The 25,664-nt window shown below is 34.0% G+C and overlaps 1 protein-coding gene across 1 annotated transcript in view; it reads right to left on the bottom strand.

The window, feature by feature from the left end:
• Window positions 1-6,144: 6,144 nt before the first annotated feature.
• LOC123655782 (histone acetyltransferase KAT7) overlaps window positions 6,145-25,664 on the bottom strand; it is a 35,095-nt gene continuing 15,575 nt past the window's right edge. Inside the window, exons 9-11 of the mRNA XM_045591536.1 lie at window positions 9,411-9,504; window positions 7,575-7,828; window positions 6,145-6,234 (exon numbers count right to left, since the gene is read on the bottom strand). Of these exons, the coding sequence (XP_045447492.1) occupies window positions 6,145-6,234; window positions 7,575-7,828; window positions 9,411-9,504 (438 nt within the window). The remainder of the gene's footprint in view (window positions 6,235-7,574; window positions 7,829-9,410; window positions 9,505-25,664) is intronic.

Here is a 25,664-nt window from a genome sequence, read left to right as displayed (position 1 = left end):
GGCGACTAAGGGATAACACAGTTCCACTACCACCTTGGAACTTAAAAAGCCGACCGATGGCGGGATAACCATCCAACTGCTGGCTTTGAAACACACAGGTCGAAGACGGGCAGCAGCGTCTTCGGTGCGACAAAGCCAGCCCTGCGGTCACCAAGCCGCCTGCCCAGCGTGGTGACTATGGGCATACATAAGTTCACGCCATTTTTGGCGCGATTTTGTAGAGGTCTACGTCCAGCAGTGGACTGATATGTAATTGAAGTCGGTTTTTTTTCGTTTCCGAGCAAAATACAATTAGAAACAATAAATCAAATAAAAAATTTGTTAAAATACATTTTGTTTTACAGGAAATTTTACGCTAATAAATTTCCTATAGGTATTATTTTGATCAATAAAAATCACACAAAATGTTCGAGAAGCACAATAAAATAATAAAGGTGAAACCACGCGATACAAATAGTTCATATATATTAATAAAGATACGCTTTCTCCAACTTAGAAACTATCGTGCGTGCTTCACGTAAGTTTCAAGTGATACCCATTACTTATGTGGTGACTAATATAATGAATGTTTTTATACTAGGGTGGTAAGCAAGCGTACGGTTCGCCTAGTAGTATGCAGTTTACTGTAGTATCTTGACAGCTACATGTGAAACATCACAAGCGCGTTGCCTACCCTATTCCCTGCTTTGAACACAGCAGGAGTTCTTGCTACCTTACCCAGGGAACGAAACACTAATTGATGAGAGCAGTGTTATTTAGCTGTGGTCTTCTGTGTAGGTTAAAGTATTAGAATTTTAAACAATATATTTCATTCTGTGTTCTACTTCAATATATAATGTCACTAGCTGACCCCGCAAACGTTGTTTTGCCATTTATATGTTATTAACCTCCTTAATCCCCTCCCTAACTTAGGAACTATATAACTTAGGAGTATAAAAAATAGATGTTGCCCGATTCTCAGATCTGTCTACCCGATATGTACACAAAATTTCATAAAAATCGGTCCAGCCGTTTCGGAGGAGTATGTTAACTAGCATTGTGACACGAGAATATATATAAAGATAAAGCTTAGACCGATTTTTTCCCTCAGTTAACTAAATTTTAATTACGAATAATTGACAAAACTAGTTGAAGTTGTAAGTTACCGCTCCCGTGTAACAACGTACTCATACATATCATACTGTTTTAGAATTTAAAGCTTAGCTATATAAGTACGTAACAATTAATTTATTAAGTAAAAAAACGAGTGTACTTTAGACCACACGACTGAAGTAAAACTTATATCTCCCTCTCAACTTCCGTTCGCCTCGCCCGATCACACTTTTCGTAACGTAAACGCATTCAGCAACTTCCAACTCCCCAAGTCAAGCGGGCGTCAATAAGTTTAACTTCAAAAAAGTTACAGACTGATTAACTACAACGGCATCGTAAGCCTTGTATCAGAACTAAAAAGGTAATTTTATCCATTATAGCCCAAGAGCCCACGACGGCTAGACCTTCGTTATTTTATGAAAGCTGAAAGTTTTTCTGTGCATGTCCCCTATGTAGGTAAGAACGACCAGCGACTATAGTTTGGGTTGTGGGTTGGTCTAGCCGTCGTGGGCTCTTGCTCTAATTTCTGCATCAAGAAAACTCTTTCTACGTGAATTTGAATACGCTTTTACCAGTTTTGATCTGGGAGGAAAAACTAAAATCCTATGTAATCATGTTAATAAATCGTCTTGACATAAACAAACATACATACAGTCTGTAACATCCCACTGTTGTCAGAGGCCTCTATCTTCATGTAGGATTGGAGCTTAATCCACCACGCTGCTCCACCACGGGTTGGTGGATATATTCCCTACTATGAGTACCCATCGCTATCAGGTTTTTTAAAACAATCGACGCGACGGCTTAACGTGCTCTCCGAGACACGATGGGGAGACCGGTAAGAAATATACAAATAAAAATTATACAAATATCCGTCCCGAGCGGAAATCGAAGCCGCAAAGTGTCGGTGTTTTAGGCGGTCGGTGTTTTTACCCATTACACCAGAGCACTTCTTTTTTAATATTTGGCATCGCGCGGTTTGCGCATATGCCTAACAAAAGCAGGGAAACGATTAAAAAGGATATTACTCACGGAATCGGAAAAGGATCAGATAGGATTACTGTGATAGGATAAGTATAAGGATTTTATAATTTCAAATTATTATTTAACAGGAAAATAGATAAAGCTGTATATATATCAGGATTAGAACATGAAAGACGAGATTCATCACAGCGGTTGTTACATTACATCGTCTTGAAGTTGAGTTACTTTTTAACGAAAAATTGAATTCGAAAAATAACGAAATCTTTTGACAAATGTATGTCTACCGCGTGTGAAACCGCTAGGAATAGCTGTTGTATACTAATAATTATAAAGAGAAAAAATTTGATTGTTTGTTTGTTTGTTTGCATTGAATAGGCTCCGAAGCTACTGAACCGATTTTAAAAATTCTTTCACTGTTGGGAAGGTACACTATCCGCGGGTGACAAAGTTAGGATTTTTTTTTAAATTTTTGTTAAATACCCATGCGATGGAGCGGGATGCTAGTAGCGATAAATGCATATAAACCAAGATAAAAAGTATTTTTAAAATAAGTACACTAGCCCCGTATAACAACAATTCTTCCACTTTATCATAATGTTATAATATTGTAATAATCTCAAATAGTTCAGTTATAGGGATCATTGATTGATTATGTCACATATTAACCTAACGAGGGAAGGGTCAAATGACAGTTCAAACAAATGAAAAATATTACAACGTTAAAAAGTCGTATAAAAATAATAAATAATGTTTGAAAATAAACAAGAAGATCATTTATTACATTGAGAATAAAATAAAAATAAAACATTTTTTTTTTTCATAATTGATATTAACAACATTATTACTAAAACAAATACCATTTACATAATGTAATACATAGAAGATCCTCTCTAACCTTAATCTAAATTTGTACAATGCTTATGTAAATAAAATATAAATAAACGTTTAGAAATTTACAATTCATTTTTCATTGATAAAAATAAGTGGTAATGTCAAAAGTATTTTAAGTTTTTTTTTTTTTTTAAATAATTATAAAGCACAAGATATATTTTTATAATTCAATTAGAAATGATAAATTAGTACGATTTATTTCATTTTTATACAAAATACATTACATACATACTATCGATTCTTTTCTATATTTTGATACAAATTTACGTATTTTTTTTTTTATTATGGAGATTCAGTCCAGGACTACGCCACTCCATATAAAAAAAGGTAACATAGTACTTTTACTACAATTGTTAATTTAAAAAAAAAAAATACTAATCTGTATTAAAGTAGTATCACAAAAATATAAAATGCATTAATTTTTTATAATATGACGAAAAAAAAAAATTACAAAAACGTGAACGTATTTTGCTGATTTCGAAATATAAGTTACTTTAAACATTATAATATTCAATACTTACTATATAATATTATTTACAAAAAGTTTTTTTTTCTTGTTTAATGATATAAGATAAAAATTCATCTCAATGCTGATGATCACACTGATGATATAGAAACTGTTAAATTAAAAAAAATATATAAAATTGACCTGAAATAAAAATAACATTAAACAAACGTGATCATCAGAATAAGTAACGTCGACTTAATATATTTACAAATGATTAAATATTAAACTATTATAATTTCATATAATTATATACATCAATATGAACTAAAACATATCAAAAATATGTATAATTTTAATTTTTTTGAAAGGGAAAAATACCTAAAAAATCCGGCGATGTTTTTGTAATATATCACAAGAAATTTATAAAACACAAATCAATAACACAATATTTCACTCTCATTTCGTCTCAAGTTCGCAAAAATTTCAAATAGTAATCACAATATTGAGTGCTAGTCACAATATTAAGCCTTGTACAGTAAATTTTTAAACACATTCTACCATGGGCGTGAAAAGAAGTAAAGATATTGTCTTACATTGAAAACAATAACAAAGTCGTACGTAATTTATTTTGAAGAAAAAACACTCAACAATAAGTATTTAAAACTACATTTAAAAACTGTTCTTAGTAAATCCCAATATTCTCATTAGGTACACAAATGTATATAATATAATTATATTAATATGGTATGTAATGTAATAACATTACCTATCTTTAATAGTTTTCCTAAAAATTTACTTTTTTCCATTTAATATTTACAGTTTATTTAATAATTTTGCTCGTGTATAAATAAATTCCTAAGTTCTTAAGTTACGCTAAATGAGAGCCTTAAAAATTTCTTATATACAAAAATGTATCTAACTATATACTTTTATCTAAAATCCATTGTAATCCTTTGTAAAATTAATATTTAGCAGATATTTATTAATTATCTAGAAGTATTTTTAATTAATTATTTCATATTTTAATCTAATCTTCTTATATCTTTTATTTGGGACAGAACTATAAATTCCATAATCATTTTTTAATTTGTGCTATCAACGAAGTGACCCATTTTTATTTATTTTAAAAAACAGATCACGTTTGACCAAAATTGACTGCAAATTGTTTACGATTTACGGAATTATGAAACAAGTTTCTATATGTCGCACTATTTTAAAATTCCCCATACCGACACACGATACACGACTAAAAAAAGCATATTTTCAATTGATCAATAAGAACTAATGTTCTAACTGTACATATTAAAGTCCCTGATGTATTTTCTTAATACTACTAAATTAACACTAAAATTACGTAATAGTTCGATATGATGCGCCCTCATGCCAGATGACTTATTAGGACCACTACACAATAGTTCCAACAAATTTCATTTCATTCAAAGTTTCCAATCAGTTTATTTTATAAGACACCAAATGTTTTCAACACCTGTTTGTGTTACAATTCGATTCAATCTCAATAAAAACACTGTCTTCCACTAGAACACTTCAAAGAAAAAGAAATGCAATATCATTACTCACATAAAAGTACCACTTTCTAAACATTTTAGTTATAAATTCGCACGAAATGTTTTCAACACCTGCATGTTTATATTTTCCAGTAGTCGGTCCAGAATACGTCGCCCATGTCGCTAAACGCCATCCAGAAGAACCAGGCGTCATCTGTGAGATAGTAAATTTATAAGGAAAAATGTACTAATATTACAATTAAATTCAAGGATCCGGTTATAGTGTAACAAATACGAAGGTATTTTCCAAAAGATATGTGTGCTAAGTAAAGAAATTAAGTTTCAGAAACTTTACGTTGGATCCAGTTTGAGTCATGGTTTTCTGAAATTGGAATATTTTTCCTGCAGTAAATTAATAAGACGGTCCACGCGGCGCGACGAGTGTGAGGAGTAGTGTAAGGAGTAGTGTGAGTAGTGTGAGGAGCAGTGTGAGGATTAGTGTGAGGAGTAGTGTGAGTAGTGTGAGGAGTAGTGTGAGTAGTGTGAGGAGTAGTGTGAGTAGTGTGAGGAGCAGTGTGAGGAGCAGTGGGAGGATTAGTGTGAGGAGTCGTGGGAGGAGTAGTGGGAGGAGTAGTGGGAGGAGTAGTGGGAGGAGTAGTGGGAGGAGTAGTGGGAGGAGTAGTGGGAGGATTAGTGTGATGAGTAGTGGGAGGAGTAGTGGGAGGAGTAGTGGGAGTAGTGGGGGGAGTAGTGGGGGGAGTAGTGGGAGGAGTGGTGGGAGGAGTGGTGGGAGGAGTGGTGGGAGGAGTGGTGGGAGGAGTGGTGGGAGGAGTAGTGGGAGGAGTAGTGGGGGGAGTAATGTGATGAGTAGTGGGAGGAGTAGTGGGAGTAGTAGGAGTAGTGAGTAGTGGGAGTAGCGGAAGGAGTAGTGGGAGAAGTAGTGAGAGGAGTAGTGAGAGGAGTAGTGGGAGGAGTAGTGGGAGGAGTAGTGGGAGGAGTAGTGAGAGGAGTAGTGGGAGGAGTCGTGGGAGGAGTCGTGTGAGTAGTAGTGGGAGGAGGAGTGTGAGGAGTAGTGGGAGGAGTAGTGTGAGGAGTAGTGGGAGGAGTAGTGGGAGTAGTGGGAGTAGTGGGAGTAGTGGGAGGAGTAGTGGTGGGGCAGTGGTCACCTGCGGCGCGGGCGCGGCGCGTGCGCTAGGGCGCGGCGGGCGGGCGGCGCAGGCGGCGTCAGCGGGCGCCGCTGGTCCACCAGCGCAGGCACGCGGGGTCCACGCAGCGCGCACGGCCCGCTCGCCGCGTCGCCTCCTCCAGCACTTCCTACACATGCGCACACGCACTCACAGTAGGGGACTACACAGTCTAAACGACACAGGTGGATAGGAAGAACGTAGTCGAAAACTATACCACCTCTTGCACATCACATTCACACTTAAAATGCAACATAAAAGCGTGTCAAGTGGTTGGCCATTACAACAGAAGTCTATTTTTAAGAGCGCTATCACAATAATATTGTTACACTTCAGCCTGTAATCCCACTGCTAGACATAGGCCTCTTTCCCCATGTAGGAGAAGGATCAGAGCTTAATCCACCACGCTGCTCCAATGCGGGTTGGTGGATATATTCCCTACTATGAATTACGATCGCATCGATCAGGTACATAATATCAACTGGGACCGACGGCTTATCGTGCTCTCCGAGACACGGTGGGGAGACTCACAAGGGCTGCACAGACCGCGGCAAACATCTTTATGGTCAATACAAATGTTTGTCATGTGCGGGGGTCGAACCCGCAACCAGCAGCGCAACGACCACAAACCGGTGCTGTGACCTTTGCGCCAACGCGTCGTCGTAATATTGTCAAAAGCGCTCATATTCCATTGATAGCTGTGCGTATTGCGTAGTATCGACTTTCGCTTTACACAACCTTACACTTATCGTTATTTACATTACAACAAGCTAGAAATGAGCATCCAATAATCGAATACTCTACAACGTACTAAAATAATAATAAAAAAACACTTTGTATAACTAAAAACTAATTTCGAACAAATAATATCTTTGAAGGTTATTTGCATCTGAGGGTAGATCACAATTCACAATATTTGTCCATTATCGTACAAAACGACGGTCAGCGCTGCGTTGAATTGTTCAGAAAGTTGATTCTGTCAGTTCGATTTGTAACTTTCAATAAAATCAGTAACATTAGTCCCAATGCTAAAGGTCATAAAAAACTCCTTTAATTACTGATACCCCCTCTCTGGATATCTGATGTCTGATAACTTTTGGCAGTAAAGGAGATTTGTTCAAACAATAGATTTTGATAAAGTAATTAAAACTGTATTTTTAACTAACGCATGACTTACATAACGTTTATCAAAGATTCAAAATACTTATGAAAAGTCTTCATTTTATTTTTACATTTAAAAATAAGTAATACAAACTTAATCACCTATAATATATCCTATAACCTCACCTATAATATAAACTTAATCACCTATTTCTAATGTAACCACTCCATTTATTTCTCTTATCTCAAGATATCCTTGTCCTCTTAACCTATTATCAGATTTTGACAAAAGTAATTGAAATAAAACTAAAACTAGCATTAGAAATATCCACAATAGCTACATGAGAAGTAAATCAAAACGAAACCCACCTGTTTCTTGAGCACGATATGCTTTCCTTTCCAGTACTTCATCAAGCCTCTCTCTTGCAACGTCGATACTATATCAGACGACGCGATAGCCAAATCCTTGCTCAAATCTCGTATACACAGCGTGGGACCGGGGGCCGAGCACAACCTCTTCAATAGAGCCTCCTTCCAATACGACCGGTACGAAATCAGACCCAAGTCCGACAATGGCGTTTCTGGCGAACCAACTTTTCCCTCGACTTTCGTGAGGAGATAGCCTTGTTAACAAAAAATATATTGATGTAGGTCGTGTTTATTGTATTCCATCACGCACGTGAAATAATACGATGTAGTACAACTTTGTTTGGGTTTATTTTTTTTCATTAGATATTATTAGAATGATTGTTTACTAAACAATGTTTTCAGGAATGTTACGACAGTTTTGGATCAAGAATACTTCACTTTGTAATTCTATTGTAGTCACAAGGGATATCTTTGTCAAATCTTTATCTTACTAGAATATAATTTCATTACTATTATTTTATAGTAAGTATTAACGAGTACAGAAATGTCCAAGTTCCCTGAACTTCATTCCTTTAATACGTGAAAAAGTTTTAATCGTTTCCAACCAATTAAATTAAAGGTTACTCGAAGAAATCTAAATAGCTTCACTTTAACAAAAAATAATCTTTAAAACAACTGAAATATAATTATATTCTATTGCAGAATATCCTGTAGAAGAAAACACTTCTGTATTTCATTATCAATAAAGTTAACATTTAAATATATCAATTACTTTTACATATTTATACTTATTCTAAATGCAATTTGAAACTTTTAAACATTTTTAAATTTTATACTTATTATTTAGGCAACATTTTATTGCATGTAGTCTTACAACATACATACTATTAATCTTAAAACATAACACCGTATACATTTCGAATCCTTCAATTAAATTTTAACGTATTTTAAAACAGATCCCCAAAAACGACTTCATTTTACAACCATTAAACAAACAGTTACATCTAACGATTAACCCAATAAATCCTTAACCACCCGACCGATCCAAAAAAAAAAAAACAACAAAAAGACAAGCAAACAACCAATAACAAACGATAAGTTAAAAAGTTGAACGTAACAAATTAACGCGGCCATCAAAATTCCGCGCATCTAGAAAGTTCCGTGGGGTAGGCGGGGGATGTCTAGACTGCAGACCGATCTATACTGCACGCATCGATCCAGGTCGGGTCGACGGCCCCGACGCTCCCTCAGACCCCATACTAAACAAACCCTACGTTGACCGTTCTACGTTCACCTGCCCTACGAATATCGTTGATTGTTTTTGTTGACGGTTATTAAGTTGACGTCATTTCGTATTTATTATTATTACTAGTCGACTCTAAAGTCCTATCTTGCGAACTGTTAAACGCGTAGAGTGAAAAATAATAGTTACAATATTCTACAAATTATTATTAGAATTAAAAAAAAAAAAACTAATATCTGAATTAGTCTAGTCGTTCTCGAATTATACACTTAGCAACATACTTTTTTATTTATATAGTTTATTCATTATTAAGTATGAATGACTTTCACTATTATCAAGACGGTGAGACGATTTCGCCAACGTCGCGTAAAATGAAGACCCGAAAGAGAGGAGAATCGGTACAGAGGTAACAACGTTTCGAATTTGTACACATACTTTTGACTAACCATAGTACGTGGGATAACTTTTATATATGATTATTATATATTAAAAAAAAAAAAAAAAAAAAAAACAATTTAATGATTTTGATTTACAAATTAAAGTTGGAACAAAGTTTAATTATACCTTTAGTAGAAGTAGTAGTTAGTACTTACTGAAATCTATGAGGAGTCGCCCGTAGCCTTGTCTCTGGTACGGTGGCAGAGTCAGGATACAGGAAACGTTGTAGTTGAGGAATGAGTTCTTTTCCTGGTACAAAAAAAAGTACAAATATTTAGGTTATTATTGTACAATAAGAAATTAAACACTCATTACATAACTCCAATATGTCGAAAGTTTTGTTAGATGATTGTAATGTAGAATTAAGTATGGTAAGGGCCTGCTTCAATAGTGTGGATACATTTCACACGTAAGTTGTCGATACGTTTTTATCAGCAGGAGGCTCAACTAGTTAAGTATTAAATATAACGTTAGCGAGTAGAAATACCTGCCAAAAAGCTGAAATTAACACACACTGGACATCCTCCCCAAGCTCGCGTCAAAAAAAGGCGTGAACTCATGTGGTATTAAAATACAGTTAAGTTGATATACGAATACCCTCACTATGTCTTTTAAAATTTGTAATCAAAAGTAAATTTTTGAAATTCATCAAGCCTAAAGAAGAAGAAAAACAGAAGAGAAACAGAGAAACAGAGCTTCAATAAGTTAGTTTATTTTTAATTTCAATTTTATTTTAAGACAAATTAAATAAAAAATGGTGACAATATTATTTAAAGCATTGATGATACTATTAATTTAATTTAATTTGATTTTTAATTTAAAACTTCTTAAATATAACCGAAATTAAATTGATTAAAGTTATGATAATAAAATACGTAATAAGTGTGTGTCAAAATGGAATGGATTCGTGAATTACATCCAAAGATCTTTAATATGATTCATTATTAGCTATTACAATATAAATAATAACGAGTTTGAAAGAGAATCAGTAATAACAACACGAAATCTTCAAACCATCTTCAATATTTACTTAGAAGACTGTTTTGGTAGACGAAGTTTCGTTAACGTAGATTGTCGCGAGTTTGACTATTGTAGTGTGAGGATATTTATATTATCCAAAATATTTATTTCTTGATGGGGTTCTTGTCGCCTCTCGACTATAGTAAGAGACAAAGAAAATCTAATGTACAGTTATCTTAGAAAGCAAATGAGGTTATTGATAACAGTGTAACCGTAATTACTTCATAAATGGTTACTGCCTTCTCTTTTTGTAATGGCAACGTCTACGAATCAGTAGCGTAGCAGCATAACGTAATAAGTTTAAATTTCTCTCCCATTTATTAGAAGAAGCATTTACCTAGCAATACATATTTCAGCTCATTTTATTTGATTAATATAATGAAGATTTTTTTTTTCGAATTTGCGTATTAAGTAAAGACAGATTTGCTGCAGACCTACGTAAACAATCTATAGATGCGTGAGTTTCGAAGTTCATTGCACCCGTCTGCATCGGTCGCGGAAGTGATTCACCAACGCCTCTTTCTGATGCGAAAAACGACGAAAATTATTTGGCAATAACTTGTTTCGTGCTTTTCGTACGTACGCATAGTATTTTGAAGGCGATATAATTTTGACAAAGTTAAAAATTATCCAGACGTCATATTTGAGGTTGACACAGCAGGAAATATCTTGTTCTAAAGCTATAAGCTGTAGTTGGGAAAGTATCCTAAGCCTTACATAAGAACACAGCTAAAAAATTCTACTGTCAAGCAGTGTTGTTCTTATGCTAAGAAAGGTAGCCAGAACTCTTGAGGAGAGCTTTGAATTTAAAAAAAATCTTCGGTATTTTAAAAATTCAACCAGTTGACGATTAAAATCTGAGATGAAAATTGATTAAATAAGAAAAATTATTGTAAGGATTTTCATGAAAAATAAATAAAAATGTCCAGAAATTTTTAAGAATATCCTACCCATAGGCGATAGCCCAAAATTCAACGTTTAGTCCCCTAGATAACCACTGCACGTAGTTTATACTATCAAATACTAAACATTCTGCTAAAACTTAAAAACGTCTAAAACACAATTTATCATTTCAGCCTATCGCAGTCCACTGCTGGACATAGGCCTCCACAAGTTCGCGCTAAAAATGGCATGAACTCATGTGTTTTGCCCATAGTCACCACGCTGGGCAGGCGGGTTGGTGACCGCAGGGCTGGCTTTGTCGCACCGAAGACGCTGCTGCCTGTCTTAACAAGAACTAGATTATGTACAACGATATTTATTATACATCTATATTAAAAATGTTTTGCAATATAATTTTAAGACGTTTTCACGTCATGTGATTTATTATTTATATAACACAGAAACATAATGTTTTATGGAATGTACATAAATTAAAATACCTAAGGACCGACGGCTTTGTACCCACTGCGTGATAGGTAGGTTTGCGTAGGCGACTTGAACTTGATAGTGCGTAGGATTTAATTAATCTCTAGTTGGGTTTGAAAGGTATACAAATCTTAAACAGTACTAACTAGTCATTGGAGGATTGGAAAGAAAACTCGCTTAAATAAATTAAGCTATTTAAAAAATATATATTTATTAATTTATATTAAGTATTATGAAAACTAAAACTAAGTAAGTGTAGGTACTTGCTGTTGCTAATCAAAGGATAAATACAATATGTTGATGCATACGAGTGAGTCCCAACTGTTTGCGGTCTAATTTCTAAATAGCGAAGTCAGCCAGGTAACTGTGACTTTAATTAAATTACAAAATTTGTTTCTTTTTTCAGTGACTTACAAATTATATCAATAAAAAGATATACCTAAAAAACCGACACTATTTGATAAAATCTTTTATAAATCAAACACCAGAACAAAGACTTAATATGCAATATTAAAAAAAAAAAAAACGATACATAAAAAAACGCATTATCCGCACACACGACAAACACCCCATAAAAACCCCACGATCGAAGGAATTCAAAAACTGCAAAGAACTTTCCAATCTCGCATCGCCCCGCGGCCCACGGCTCTAATGAAGACTCGGTACAGACGTCTCGATTTATTGCGTTACAGCAACGCCGTCTAGACGTCTGGGAAACGTGTTTACATCCGTAAATTGTCACTGGGGTGAGAGTACCCTTATATTATATGTGGGACGTCTGAAATGTCTTTTTGAGGGGATCCTTCGACGTATAACTCGTTATAATGATAGGGATTTAGAATTGTAAAATTGCTTATGCGGTTTTTAACTTTTTATTAGGATTGTGAAATTGCTTATGTGTTTTTTTAACTTTTTATTGGTCTGTGCCGTGTTCGGATTTATAAATGGAATTGTCATTCATCTCAATTGCATAGTCGATTTTGTTTTTATTAGATATTATTAATGTAAGATAAATTAAAGTTGTAATGACATTGAGAAGGTTTTATAGAAAAATGTTACTTTACTAAATTATAATAAAACTTGTAGGTTTAGTCAGCTCACAGTAGTACGTAATAGAAGCAGATACTTGTGAGACAGTGCTTTTTTCCGTAAAACCAAAAAAAAACTAAATTTCGTAGTATATATTTAGCCTATGTATAAACGTTGAAGATGGCGGTTTTAATATAGTAAATTTGTTTGTAAGATAGAAATAAATGAGCATTTTTTTTATTTCCCTATAAACAATATTCGAATTAAGTTCCGTCTACGATCCTAGTACAGAGGTATATTCAAACAAGAAAACAAGGGGAAAGGTATTCCAACGAACAAAGGATTAAAGATGTATTATTTTACTTAAAAACATACCATCCATTAAACTGTCGGTCCCTATTGTCTCTAGTTTTTTAAATGTGGAAAATTATTTTCTTTGTTTGGTTGTGATAGATAAAATTTAAAAAAAAAATTAGAGAATCCAAAACTGCACTCCTCCACGCAATCCTTTAAAATTATTGTTTGCAGCTTATAGCTAACAGCGCCATCTAGTGGTTTATTTAGGATCTAATGATCTACGATACAAAGCCCGGGTAAAGAGGGTAACCTCGAGGCCCGTACCCAGGCAGACCCTCGGGCCTGTCAGGAAGCGGCACACACGATTGGTAATTGGTTTCGTTCTTGCAGATAATCACAGATGGCTCTGAATCTATTTCATTATGATAGAAACTTAAAAATAATTCTTGTAAAAAATCGAAGAAATTTTCAGCCTTCAATTGGCTTTTTAGTTAATAGATTTCTGACATAATAAAAAAGCAGCTTATTTCGTTAAGCGGTTCTCGCGTTATTTTGCTATCATCTGTATATCCAAAACGTCGACGACCAACATAATATTTTTTTAATCGATTATTTTTAATATAATTAGTATTCATAAAATACTTCAAATCATATTCAATTTATAGCTTTATGTGTAAAAAGTGTGTATTTTAAAGCATATTAATGCATTTTTGTAAAAATATAGAGGTTTAAGAGTAAGCACTTCCCGTATGTTTCATTTTGAGAGAATAAAGCACAGCCTTCTTCGGAGGCGTGTAATTACTGAAACAATTTTCGCTATACTATTAAATATCTGCAGTGTAATAGATAATAAAACATAATTGTACAATTTACCTTAGTATACAATTTTATCAATGCAAAACTTTGTAAGGATGGATGGATGGATGGATGTTTACTCTTCCAAGCAAAAACTGTTAAACGACTGCAATAAAACTTGTTACGTGCAGCTATCTCTGGAGAACCAGAATAACAAATAGGTTATTTTTTATCCCGACATTCCCGCGGAGTCGGACATTAGCCGGGTAAACCTTTAAGGCTCTGATACTTGTGTCAAAAATGTTACCCCCAAAAATGGTTATCAGTTATTTCTATTTTTTGCTTCGATCACATTAAAAGACAGCAATTTGATGTCATAAATAATGAATTGGTATGTTTCATCGAAAACGGAACAAATGAACACATACAAAATATTATTACCCTCGTACACTTATATCTTCTTGGATAAAATTGACGATCATTCTTTAAGAAGCTAACAAATTATATTAAATAAATATAAATATATAAAACAAACAAATTATAAAACAACAAAATATATAAAAAAAATTCAGATAGCCTTTGGGTGGAAAGTATGAAAAATAATTTAATGGGTGTACTGAGGCAAAATAAATTAGTATAAAATATTAATAAATAATATACTAAAACTATATACAGTACATACCGTCACATAACTGTAAATAAGTAATAATTGTATTTAACATACAGTCATCTGTTTCTAAGGTAAGCAACTTGATCCTTGTGTTGTTGATAACAACGAACTGGTATGGCTACATATTTTTATTACACAAATATTCTACACATAAGTCCAATATAATATAGCTTTCACTACCCCTTAATATATGTAACTAACTAAAACAAAAAAGAAACTATCCAAATTCAAAATACCTTCGTTACGTTTAAAGTTCCGTCGGGTCAGAGATTGTCAAAGATTCGGGAAGCGACCCCCAGGTTGAACGACCCGCCGACCCCCCCGACGTCTACGTTCTGTACAACTTGTGCGAAATAATCGTTCGATGTGTCTGTCTGTGTTTACGGACGGTAGCGGGAAATTCGCCTTTGTTATATTAATGTACGTTTTTTTATTACGTCTCGTTTTAGGATTAGGTGCGTTTCATATTTCGACTTTTTCAAAGCGACTGTAAGGGTATAGCATAAAGCTGCTAGAAGACATTTTATTTTTTAGCTACTTATTTGAATTATAAGTCGTATTTTCGAAGTAGAACTTCTTTACGCACGCTTGACTTGGGGAGTAAGTTTGTGAATGCGTGGACGAGAGCGTTACGATTAGTGTGATCGGGCGAGGTGACCAGAGCAAAAGAGAGAGATGCGAGCACGCATTTTCTTTCTCTCTTTCTCTCATAGCCAGTTATGTTTCGTATATCTAAGACACAGTGCAGGCCTATTGATAAAGAAGTTTTACTTCAGTCGTGTGGTCTAAAGCACACTCGTTTTTTCCTATTTAAATCTAAAACTATAAAACAATAAATAAGGTTACTACAATACATAATGTTTATATAATTAGTTATGAAATATAAAACCAAACTAAACGTATCAAGTTTTATGTATTTTTTACTAACCGACTTCAAAAAAATAGGAGGGTACTCAATACGACATACCGTGTATATATAAATATATATTCACACGGTATGTATGTTCGCGGATAACTTCGTCGTTTATGAACCGATTTTAGTGATTCTTTTATTTTTGTTGGAAAGGAGATATGCCTAGGGTAGTACCATGATAAGGAACCCAGGATCTGATGATGGCATCTTAGAGAAATCGAGGGGAACATTTGAAAATGGTGACTGGTGCTTTTGTTATTTTTTTTTCGTCTACTTATGTTGTATTACTTGTCAATGTAACTGAAGTCAGTTTTTTCGTTTGCTAGCAAACACAATTATTTAATAATTTTTAAATTTAATCTTAAATTTAATCTTAAATTTAATCTTAAATTTAATCTTAAATTTAATCAATGGTAAACGGTGTTGGTGCTACGATACGTACTTTTTGTTTATATACTGATTATTTCACAAATATTTTAATACTATTTGTTTACCCAAATAAAGAGAAACAAAAAAATTTTGATATAAAATTATCACAGAATTTACAAATTTCGTATCTTAATATATATATAAATTACACGTCACATTGTTTATCCGCAATGAACTCCTAAACTACTTAGTCGATTTTAATCAAATTTGCACACCGTGTGCAGTTTTGTCCAACTTGGACGATAGGCTATATTTTATTTCGATAGATAATATAGATTCGATAAAAAATAATAATAGATTCGATAGTCCACTAGTTTCATATTATAGAATACTTACTCTTACTCTTACAACAACCGTTCTGGTGTAGTGGTGCGTGTAGCCACCTAAAACACCGACGGTTTAGGGATTCAATTCCCGCTCGTATTGGATATTTGTATTTGTCAACTTAGTTCCTCGGAGAGCACGTTAGCCGTCGGTCCCGGCTGTTATCTTAAATACCTGATAGGAATTGTTACTCATAATAACATATCCGCCAATCCGCAATGGAGCGGCGTGTTTGATTAAGCTCGATTCCTTCTTCTATATGGAGAAAAGGACCTATACCCAGCAGTGGGATATTACAGGCTAAATCGAATCGATCGATAACCACTTTTAATAATACGCTTCAGCCTGTAATATCCCACTACTGGGCATAGGCCTCTTTCCCTATGTAGGAGAAGGATCAGAGCTTAATCCACCACGCTGCTTCAATGCGGGTTGGCGGATATATTCCCTACTATGAGTAACGATCGCTATCGGGTGTACATGATAACAACCGGGACCGACGGCTTAACGTGCTCTCCGAGGCACGGTGGGTAGACCCACAGGGACTGCACAAATACCCAGACCACGGAAAAACCTGTATGGCCAATACAAATGTTTGTCATGTGCGGGGATCGAACATGACAAACATTTGTATCATCGAACCGGCAACAGGTACAATCCATGACTGTAACCTTTGCGCCAACGCGGCGTCTTTTAATAATAATCAATATTTAATCCCAATTTAAAACATCAATAACACTAGGAATATATTATTTGTTTCATTACGGAAACGAGAAAAAAAAAATACCAAACATATTTTTACCGTCAATATAATTACCGCACAAGTTTTTACCAGTCGTTTAATAGGGTAACAAATACGTATTTGAGAATCATTATTTCCGGTTACGGTTCGGTTCGGCTACGGTTCAGTTCAGTTAGGGTTTAGTTTGGTTCGGTTCGGATACGGGAGCGTCGACCTCAGCTGCCTCCACGTCTCGTTTTATATACGGATTCCATTCGAGACACTCATCATAGTATGCTCCTTACTATTGATTCCCAACTGTCTGAGTGGCCGATGTACAATTATCGCCGAAATCACGTTTAATGCGGGGTGATAAACTTTGAGTGTTATTGTCGCGTCTTTTAAACTTAATTGTGTTATAAGTCGCGAGGTATGCTGAATTGTAGATGTCTGCAATCTTTATGTAAGCTTATGTATGTATGTAGGGTTTGAGAGTTGTCTGGAAATATAGTAGGTAAAAAAGTATTTACTAAATCCCTAATAATTCTTTTGTGAAATATCTGTGTGATATTAGATAACGACGTGTTGGCGCAACGATCACAGCAGTGGTTTGTGACTGTTGCGCTGGCGGTTGTGGGTTCGATCCCCGCACATGACAAACATTTGTATTGGCCATACAGATTTTTGCCGTGGTCTGGGTGTTTTTGCAGTTCTTGTGACTCTCCTCATCGTGCGTCGGAGAGCACGTTAAGCCGGTCCCAGTTTATATCATGTACCTGATCGATGCGACCGTAAATCATAGTAGGGAATGTATCCACCAATTAGAGACAATAAGCTTTAGTTCATAATTTGAAGCATGCAGTGTTGAAAATAATACGCCTTAAATTTTTGACAGTAAAAATGTAAATAAAAAAGGCATGGGCACTTAAGAGCCCATGGATGTTTAAAAATATGTATATACACCAACCGGCATAAGAGTAGCGTGGCGGATTAAGGGGAAAGAGGCATATGCCCAGAAGTGGGATATTACAGACTGAAGTGAAGCGATTAGATAAAGTTTTTTAACAGAAAGTAACAACAGTAAATAAGTTTCCAAAAGGTTTCACAAAATAAAAATGTCAATTATAACATAACATAACAATACACATTGTTATACACCAAAACCAAAACAGAAATAATAAATATCACATTGATTTTAATAAAGTATCATAATATATAGCATATTATAACATACATTAACTTTATAAATCAAAGAAAAAAACGCTTACGTTAAATTTACCGTTCTGTTGTTAATGAAATTACTAAATTAATTAGAAATACCAATACAAACAAAGTTATAAAACTATTTAATAAAAAAACAATACCGTAAGCCATGACATAAATGACTATAAAAGTTCATCCATAGAAAGAAAAACCTTAAGACGTCATTAACTTGGCGACTTTACACTTTTTCTTTTCAGCATTCCATAGTACACTACGGCGTAGCGCGTCTACGAGCTGTCAGAATAACCACGCCGTAGTGCTACGTCGTCCGTAGCTCGTACTAGCTTGGCGTGTTAATGGGCGTAAAACGAATGTTAAATGTTATAAGGTATTTAAATTCAAGTTAAAATAAATATATATTTATTATCGCTGTGTGGTTCCGGCAGTAAAGAATATAGCCACCCTCTCTTCTCATGGGTGTCGTAAGAGGCGACTAAGGGATAACAAAGTTCCACTAACACCTTGGGACTTGGCTGACCGATGGCGTGATAACCATTCAACTGCTGGCTTTGAAATACACAGGCCGAAGACGGGCAGCAGCGTCTTCGGTGCGACAAAGCCAGTACTGCGGTCACCAATCCGCCTGCCCAGCGTGGTGACTATGGGCAAAACACATGCGTTCACGTTCACTTTCACAATTTTGGCGCGAATTTGTGGAGGCCTATGTCCTAAATTGGACTGTATTTAGGCTAAAGTGATACATATTATGGTCTTGGCCTTTCTGTTTGTGTAATGTGTTATTTTTAAACCTTGACACAGAATTATTCTTCTACTGGTGCCATTAAATGTGAGGTATTTTTATTACTATAAAATATATTTTATATTAAAAATATTAAAATTTTAAATCATTTTTTAAATCAATATGGTGCGAAGAGCTGCCCCCCCCCCCCCCCCCAAAAGCGTACTATATCATTGATGAGAAGAGATCATCATAGCCTTTAGATGCCTGCAACAAAAGTGCGTTCCTGACCATATATGTAAAAATTATATATATGGTCAGGAACGCACATGTCCAGCAGTGGACTGCGATAAGCTGAAGTAATAATGATGATGATGATGATGATTTTTATTAACTAATACAATATTTAACTAACAATATTGTACAAAAATAACGATTTAACATTTCCGCTTCTTACAATATACAGTACTACAAATAACTTCACTTTTAAAACAAATTAATATAAAATAAACGTAGATACTAAAAAAAAAAATTAAACGATTTTGTTTTAAAACAGCATAAGAGGATCTCAAAATAAAATCTCGTTTCGCTAGTACAAGCTCAATAAAAGCGGGCCGTTTCGAACTTTAACATCAGACGCATGAGAGAACTATGTATGAGTATGCGTATAGCCTCTGAACACTTTTTTTATTTTCGTTTTACTTCCGGTCATTTGTTTTTCTATTTTTAATAGGACTTTGTAACGATTCTATATTTAAATTGACTAACTTTGTGATAAGTGTGTTTTTCTATTTGATGTTCAATAAAGTTCTTTTTTTTTGCTGATTTAAATTTGATTTTCAATTTGTAAGCATGTTTTTCGTGTATATATATAAGTGCTATGTTTTTATTACCTTTACAAAAGATCTAAAAAATAGAGCATGAGAAATTTATAAATCGTCAAAATTTACAAAAAAATAAAATAAATAAATATTGTTTTTGAAAATGTTAAATGTCTACGGATTTATTATTTATTATGTAATGGGTAATATCAGCGATGATTAATTGATTATATTATTCATATTTACCGTACAATTGTATGTAAAAAAACAGATTAATAAAAATCAACTGCAACAACAACCCTTGTTCCCGTATCCGTTCAATAAATTCAACATTCACATAAAGCCTTATTAATACAACCCGAACCCCGTATCTACGTATCGCCGTTCACGAGCAGAACCGATCGAGATCAACTCGGCGACCGTGTAATTAGTTTCCTACAATACATTTCTGTACATCCCGATGTATTCGCAACAGGCATGGATGGTTTCAATTCTTATAATACTTTGCAATAGATAGTCTAGTGCAAAAATAACTCTATTCAAATAGGTTTCAAAAGCACTTTGGAATCGTCACTTTCCAAATTAAAATTATTATGTGATTGTAATAATTTTAAAAGTGAAGCTACCGCCGATTCGGAATGTAGATTCTGCAGAGAAGATGCAGCAAGAAACACCGCAGTTACTCTTTTGAAAATAATACATAAGCTGTTTTTTTGTGTACAATAAATTATCATCTCTTTTCCTTTTTAGGAGAGAAAGCCTTTCCCCTGTAGTACATATTATTTATAAGCGCTAAAGGCTTTTAGCTTTTTTTAAATAGGCGTTAAAAACCACAAGTCGCGCTAGGAACAATTACGTTAGCAGAATTCAAACGCGTCGCGGCCGAGCCGCCCTTATCGATTGTTTATTTTCGGTACCCTAGGTCAGTTATACGTATGTCTCGCCCGCCGGCAGACAGCGTCAATATTCTACGTAACTACCTATTCGGGGATTTGCATTCATAATGACTCGAATGTCCTTATTAATTCAGGATTGTTTGAGATGGATTTGGTGAGATTTTTTTTGTTATTAATTGTTTGCGTACTTAATACGTAGATGTTCGTGGCTTTATTTGCGTTCTTACGGATTAAAAATAAAAGTTAGTGAAATAATTGATTGTTAATAATATTAATTGATTGAAATAATTATTTGTTTAGAATTAACTTATGTTAACAATAAATTACTTAAGTTAACAATAAATGACGACGTGTTGGCGCAATTGTTACAGCACTGGTTTGTGGCTGTTGCGCTAGCGGTTGCGGGTTCGATCCCCGCACATGACAAACATTTGTACTGGCCATACAGATGTTTGCCGTGGTCTGGGTGTTTGTGCAGTCCTTGTGGGTCTCCCCACCGTGCCTCGGAGAGCACGTTAAGCCGTCGGTCCCGATTGTTATTACGTACACCTGATAGCGATCGTTACTCATAATAAAGAATATATCTGCCAACCCGCATAGAAGCAGCGTGGTGGATTAAGCTCTGATTCTTCTCTTACACTGAGAAACAGGCCTATGCCCAGCAGCGGGATATTAAAGGCTGAAGCGAACAATAAAATAACTGTTTATTATTTTTTTTATTTTTAACTTAACGTTTCGTAGAATAATAACCAAATGTTTGCATTTTTTTTATTTAATCAGTTTTATTAAAAGTATTAAAATTATTTAATTATTTGTATCTTTAGTATCTAAATTTTTTTTATACGAAAGTATCGTATTATAATTTTTAAAATATTCAAAATCAAAATCAAAATCAAAAATAGCTTTATTCAAATAGGCTCCAAGAGCACTTTCGAATCGTCATTTTACAAATGTAAATTAAAAAATAAATTATTATTTTTGTAAAAGTGAAGCTGCCACCGATTCGGAATGTAGATTCTGCAGAGAAGAATCGGCAAGAAACTCCGCAGTTACTCTTTTGAAAATAATATATAAACTGTGTTTTAGAACAAAATTAGAAACATGTTGCATAAAATACAGCGTCACTTAGTCCACACATCTTTATCAACTATGTAATCCTGCACCGAGTAATAAGCTTTATCTATTATTTTTTTTTACAATCACATTACTAATCAGATTAAAACTATTTTCATCATTACGAATGTTCAATTACACAAATCTTAGAACCCTTAATTCACATGAACACCTCCAAACAAGTTATAATTTAACAAGAGACACCTTAAAACTATTAATATCAAACGAATATAAATCAGACGTCGTCTAGGCACACAATAAAACATCGAAAAAACCTAGACCCACCCCCGAGGGGGCGTGTCCGGTCGTCGACCCCACAGCTGACGCGGCTCAATGGTAGTACACTAACGTACAAATATGTTTATAAACGTGGTAAAAACTTTAATGAGAACGTATTTTCGATTAATATGTTGTAAGCGTATCGTAGAATTTAAAACAACATCGAACCAGAAATATTTCGTGTACATATTACAAATATAATCATATACGATTAGCCCGTTGGTGCAGTTTATAGTGGCCCTGCTTTCTGTACCGCGGGTTGTGGGTTCGATTCCCGCCTGAGTCTGGGTATAATATAATATTTGTATTTATATATGTATTATTTGTATTTATATATGTATTATTTCTATATATATTTACCAAAAAAAAATATTCATAATTATAACAGTGTTACCTGTAACACTAGCATTAAGTTTCTTACCATAGGAACAGACGACCGTGTGTGTATGTTATATTTATTTATAATTTATATTTATTTATAACGTTGAACTGGCAAATTAATGTAGTTGACAGTATCCCTGCTTTATGTTCCAAGGTCATTTACGGGTTCGATATAGTGTAATTTATGCGTGTTCGCAAACGAAAAATGCCGACTTCAATTGACATTAAGTAATACAACATAGGTTGTCGAATAAATAATGAATAACGAAATACGCATAATAATGCTATGGACGGGATGACAAAAAATTCACGTTAAATTTAAGTGCCAATAACAGCTTTCGAGTAAAAAAAGAATCATCAAAATCGGTACGACAGTACGGTAGTAGTACAACGCAGGTCGACGAACGAAATACTCAAGTTCGCATTATTATAAATAACTCAAAAACTACTCGAAGGTTCTCGATTAAATTTAAATGGGACGCCATATCCAGTAAAAGCTTCCGAGTGAAAAAATAACCATCAAAATCGGAGTACCCAATAAAAAGTATAATACAACACAGGACAACTTAAAAATAGTCAATTAAAAACGCATTATTTGAGATAACTCAAACAGAAGTTGACAGATCTCAATAAAATCTAAATGGGACCACATGATACGCACCACTTTTTAATAATAAAAAAAAGGTCGAAATTGGTCCATTCATTCAAAAGATCTGAGATGACTAACATACATTTTAAAAAAAGACAAATTGCGAACCACTTTGCTTATTTAAAAAGTAAAAAAAAAATCAAATTGAGAACCTCCTCCTTGTTTTGAAAGTCGGTTACAAAGTAACTAATCTACTAAGTACTAAAAACTAACAGTCCTATTTCATAAAACCGACTCGTTTTACTTGCGAAACACTTAACTTCGAAGATGTCGGTTTGGAAATTTTAAAATCAAAAGTAAACTTTATTTATATAGAAATCTAGCTTTAATTGGTTGCGGTGGAACTTGGTATGTGGGTAGCTGAAGATACAGTACTAAGCATACTACGTAGCCCGACAATCCTATTGTACAAGTCATTATGCGGTTACTACTGCAGTGCACAATTATTCATCAATATATCCATAATGAAGTGATTAGAAAATTATTCGTTTGGTTTTATTTTATCGACAAAAATCAACAATAAACACAATAATCTAACTGCTGGCTTTGAAATACACAGGCCGAAGACGGGCAGCAGCGTCTTCGGTGCGACAAAGCCAGCTCTGCGGTCACCAACCCGCCTGCCCAGCGTGGTGACTATGGCCAACACACATGTGTTGTGTGTGTGTAGGCCTATGTCCAGCAGTGTTATAGAGAAGGAGAGCAGAATGCTAATATTTTTTTTAATTATGAACAAAAATATATTAAATCAATAAATAATTGTGTTTGCTCGCAAACGAAAAAAAAACCGATTTCAATTACATCGACAAGTAATACAACGTTGATCGACGAAAAAATAGTCAAGCAACTACGCGTTATCAAAGATTTCTCAAAAAGTAGTTATCAGATCTCGATAAAATTTATATGTGACCACCATAGATCAAGTAAAAAAAGGTAGATAACGCACCTAGAACAGAAAAGTGAAGCCACTTTTTTAAAGATGTGTGAGTAAGTGAAGTGTTGACACCTTTTAAAAAAAGTCCCTAAAATTTTTATTAAACAATTAATTTAATATAGGTAAAATGGGTATGTGAAAATAAAAACCTGTTTATAGTTTTAAATAAATTTACTAAAAATAAAACAAAAAATCGGTAGAATAATAAAAAAATATATTCGTAAGATAATCGTATGAATGGACACTTCCTATCCCCTCTGTTTATCTCTTTTTAGTTTGCAGTCGATTTTTTTTAACTATTTTTCTTAAACCTAGAATCCTTTATGTTGTATAAGTTTTTTAAATTTTGGTCGCTTAGAACTCAGAGTCATCGTCATTGTTTGCATTTTACTAATATGATGTAGTCTTATGTTCAAATATTTTTCAATCACTAATCGTATTAAATTGACTTTATGCGCATGGCCAGCATAATCGTGGTCATTTTCTCAGTCTTACAGCCGCTACCCATTCACCTATTATTAACATATTCGTTGGAAACTTAAAACCATGAAATTTGATAGTAAAATATGGGTACCTAGTTTACTCAAAAATTGTAAAAAGTTAAAACATAAAACAAACGAGTTAATAATTCATAAATATATTTTGATTTTTTTTATTTTCAATTTATGTAACATAAAATAACACGAGAAAAAAAAACAATAACTATGTCTACTTTTTACTTAATTATTTTTCTGATTGCGTACAATTTACTTACCCACATTTTGGGGTATTGAAAAAAAGAACTACTGGCAACACTCCCGTGGTACGTCATTTCGTGACATTGAAATTATAAGTTCCGAATAACCTCAATATTATTTTGGAATAACAATAAATTTAAAGTTTTATATGTACTTACGTGTGAAACGATATTTCTTCAGACTTTTTATTCACTTTGGTATTGTTTTTGCACCATTTAATTACATAAGAACGGCATTTTGAAGGCAAAATTACTGTACGAGGCCCCGTGACATACTAACGAAAATGAGCGTAGTTTGATGCATATGTGTGCGTGAGCGCGTGTATTTACTTGAAGGAGCCGAGTTTTGTGGCTTCACTAACAACAAAGGCCGCGCATTATCTACTTTTTTTTACTATATCTATGGTGACCACATGATAAACATCAGCTTTCGATTAAATTAAAAATTATCAAAATCGGTACACCCAGTAAAAAGTTATTGCGGATTTTCGAGAGTTTCCCTCGATTTCTCTGGGATCACATCATCAGATCCCGGTTTCCTTATCATAGTATTAAACTAGGGATATCCCCTTTCCAACAAAAAAAAGAATTATCAAAATCGGTACATCCAGTAGAAAGTTATGCGGTATAATACAACGTAGGTCGACGAAAAAAAAAAATTATGGAAATCGGTCCACACGGTCAAAAGTTCTGATGTAACATACATTAAAAAAAAATACAGTCGAATTGAGAACCTCCTCCTTTTTTGGAAGTCGGTTAAAAAAAACATTACATACACTACAATGTATTTGACACACATACGCATATCATACTTTTTTGTTGATTGTCAAAGTCTGTAGTCAAATTGAAAATTTTTAAAGAAGTTCTTAATTTTCATTATTTATGGTTTTCTTTAATTTAAATTTTTAATTATCATCGAATTTCGACCTCTGGGCGACTACTAATTTGTATAGATGTTTATAGATTTAAAAAAAAAAAACTGAAAACAAACTACTATGAGCGCCATCTAGCGTAAAATAGAGTAATTACTTCTTTGCGTCAACTAAAAACAAAAGATACTCTTTGATTATCAACTTTTTTATATGCTATATT

The sequence above is a fragment of the Melitaea cinxia genome, chromosome 8, assembly GCF_905220565.1.
Source record: "Melitaea cinxia chromosome 8, ilMelCinx1.1, whole genome shotgun sequence".
Taxonomy (NCBI): Eukaryota; Metazoa; Arthropoda; class Insecta; order Lepidoptera; family Nymphalidae; genus Melitaea; species Melitaea cinxia.
The sequence above is the reverse complement of the archived record's forward strand: the minus strand, read 5'-3'. Positions and strand labels throughout refer to the sequence as shown.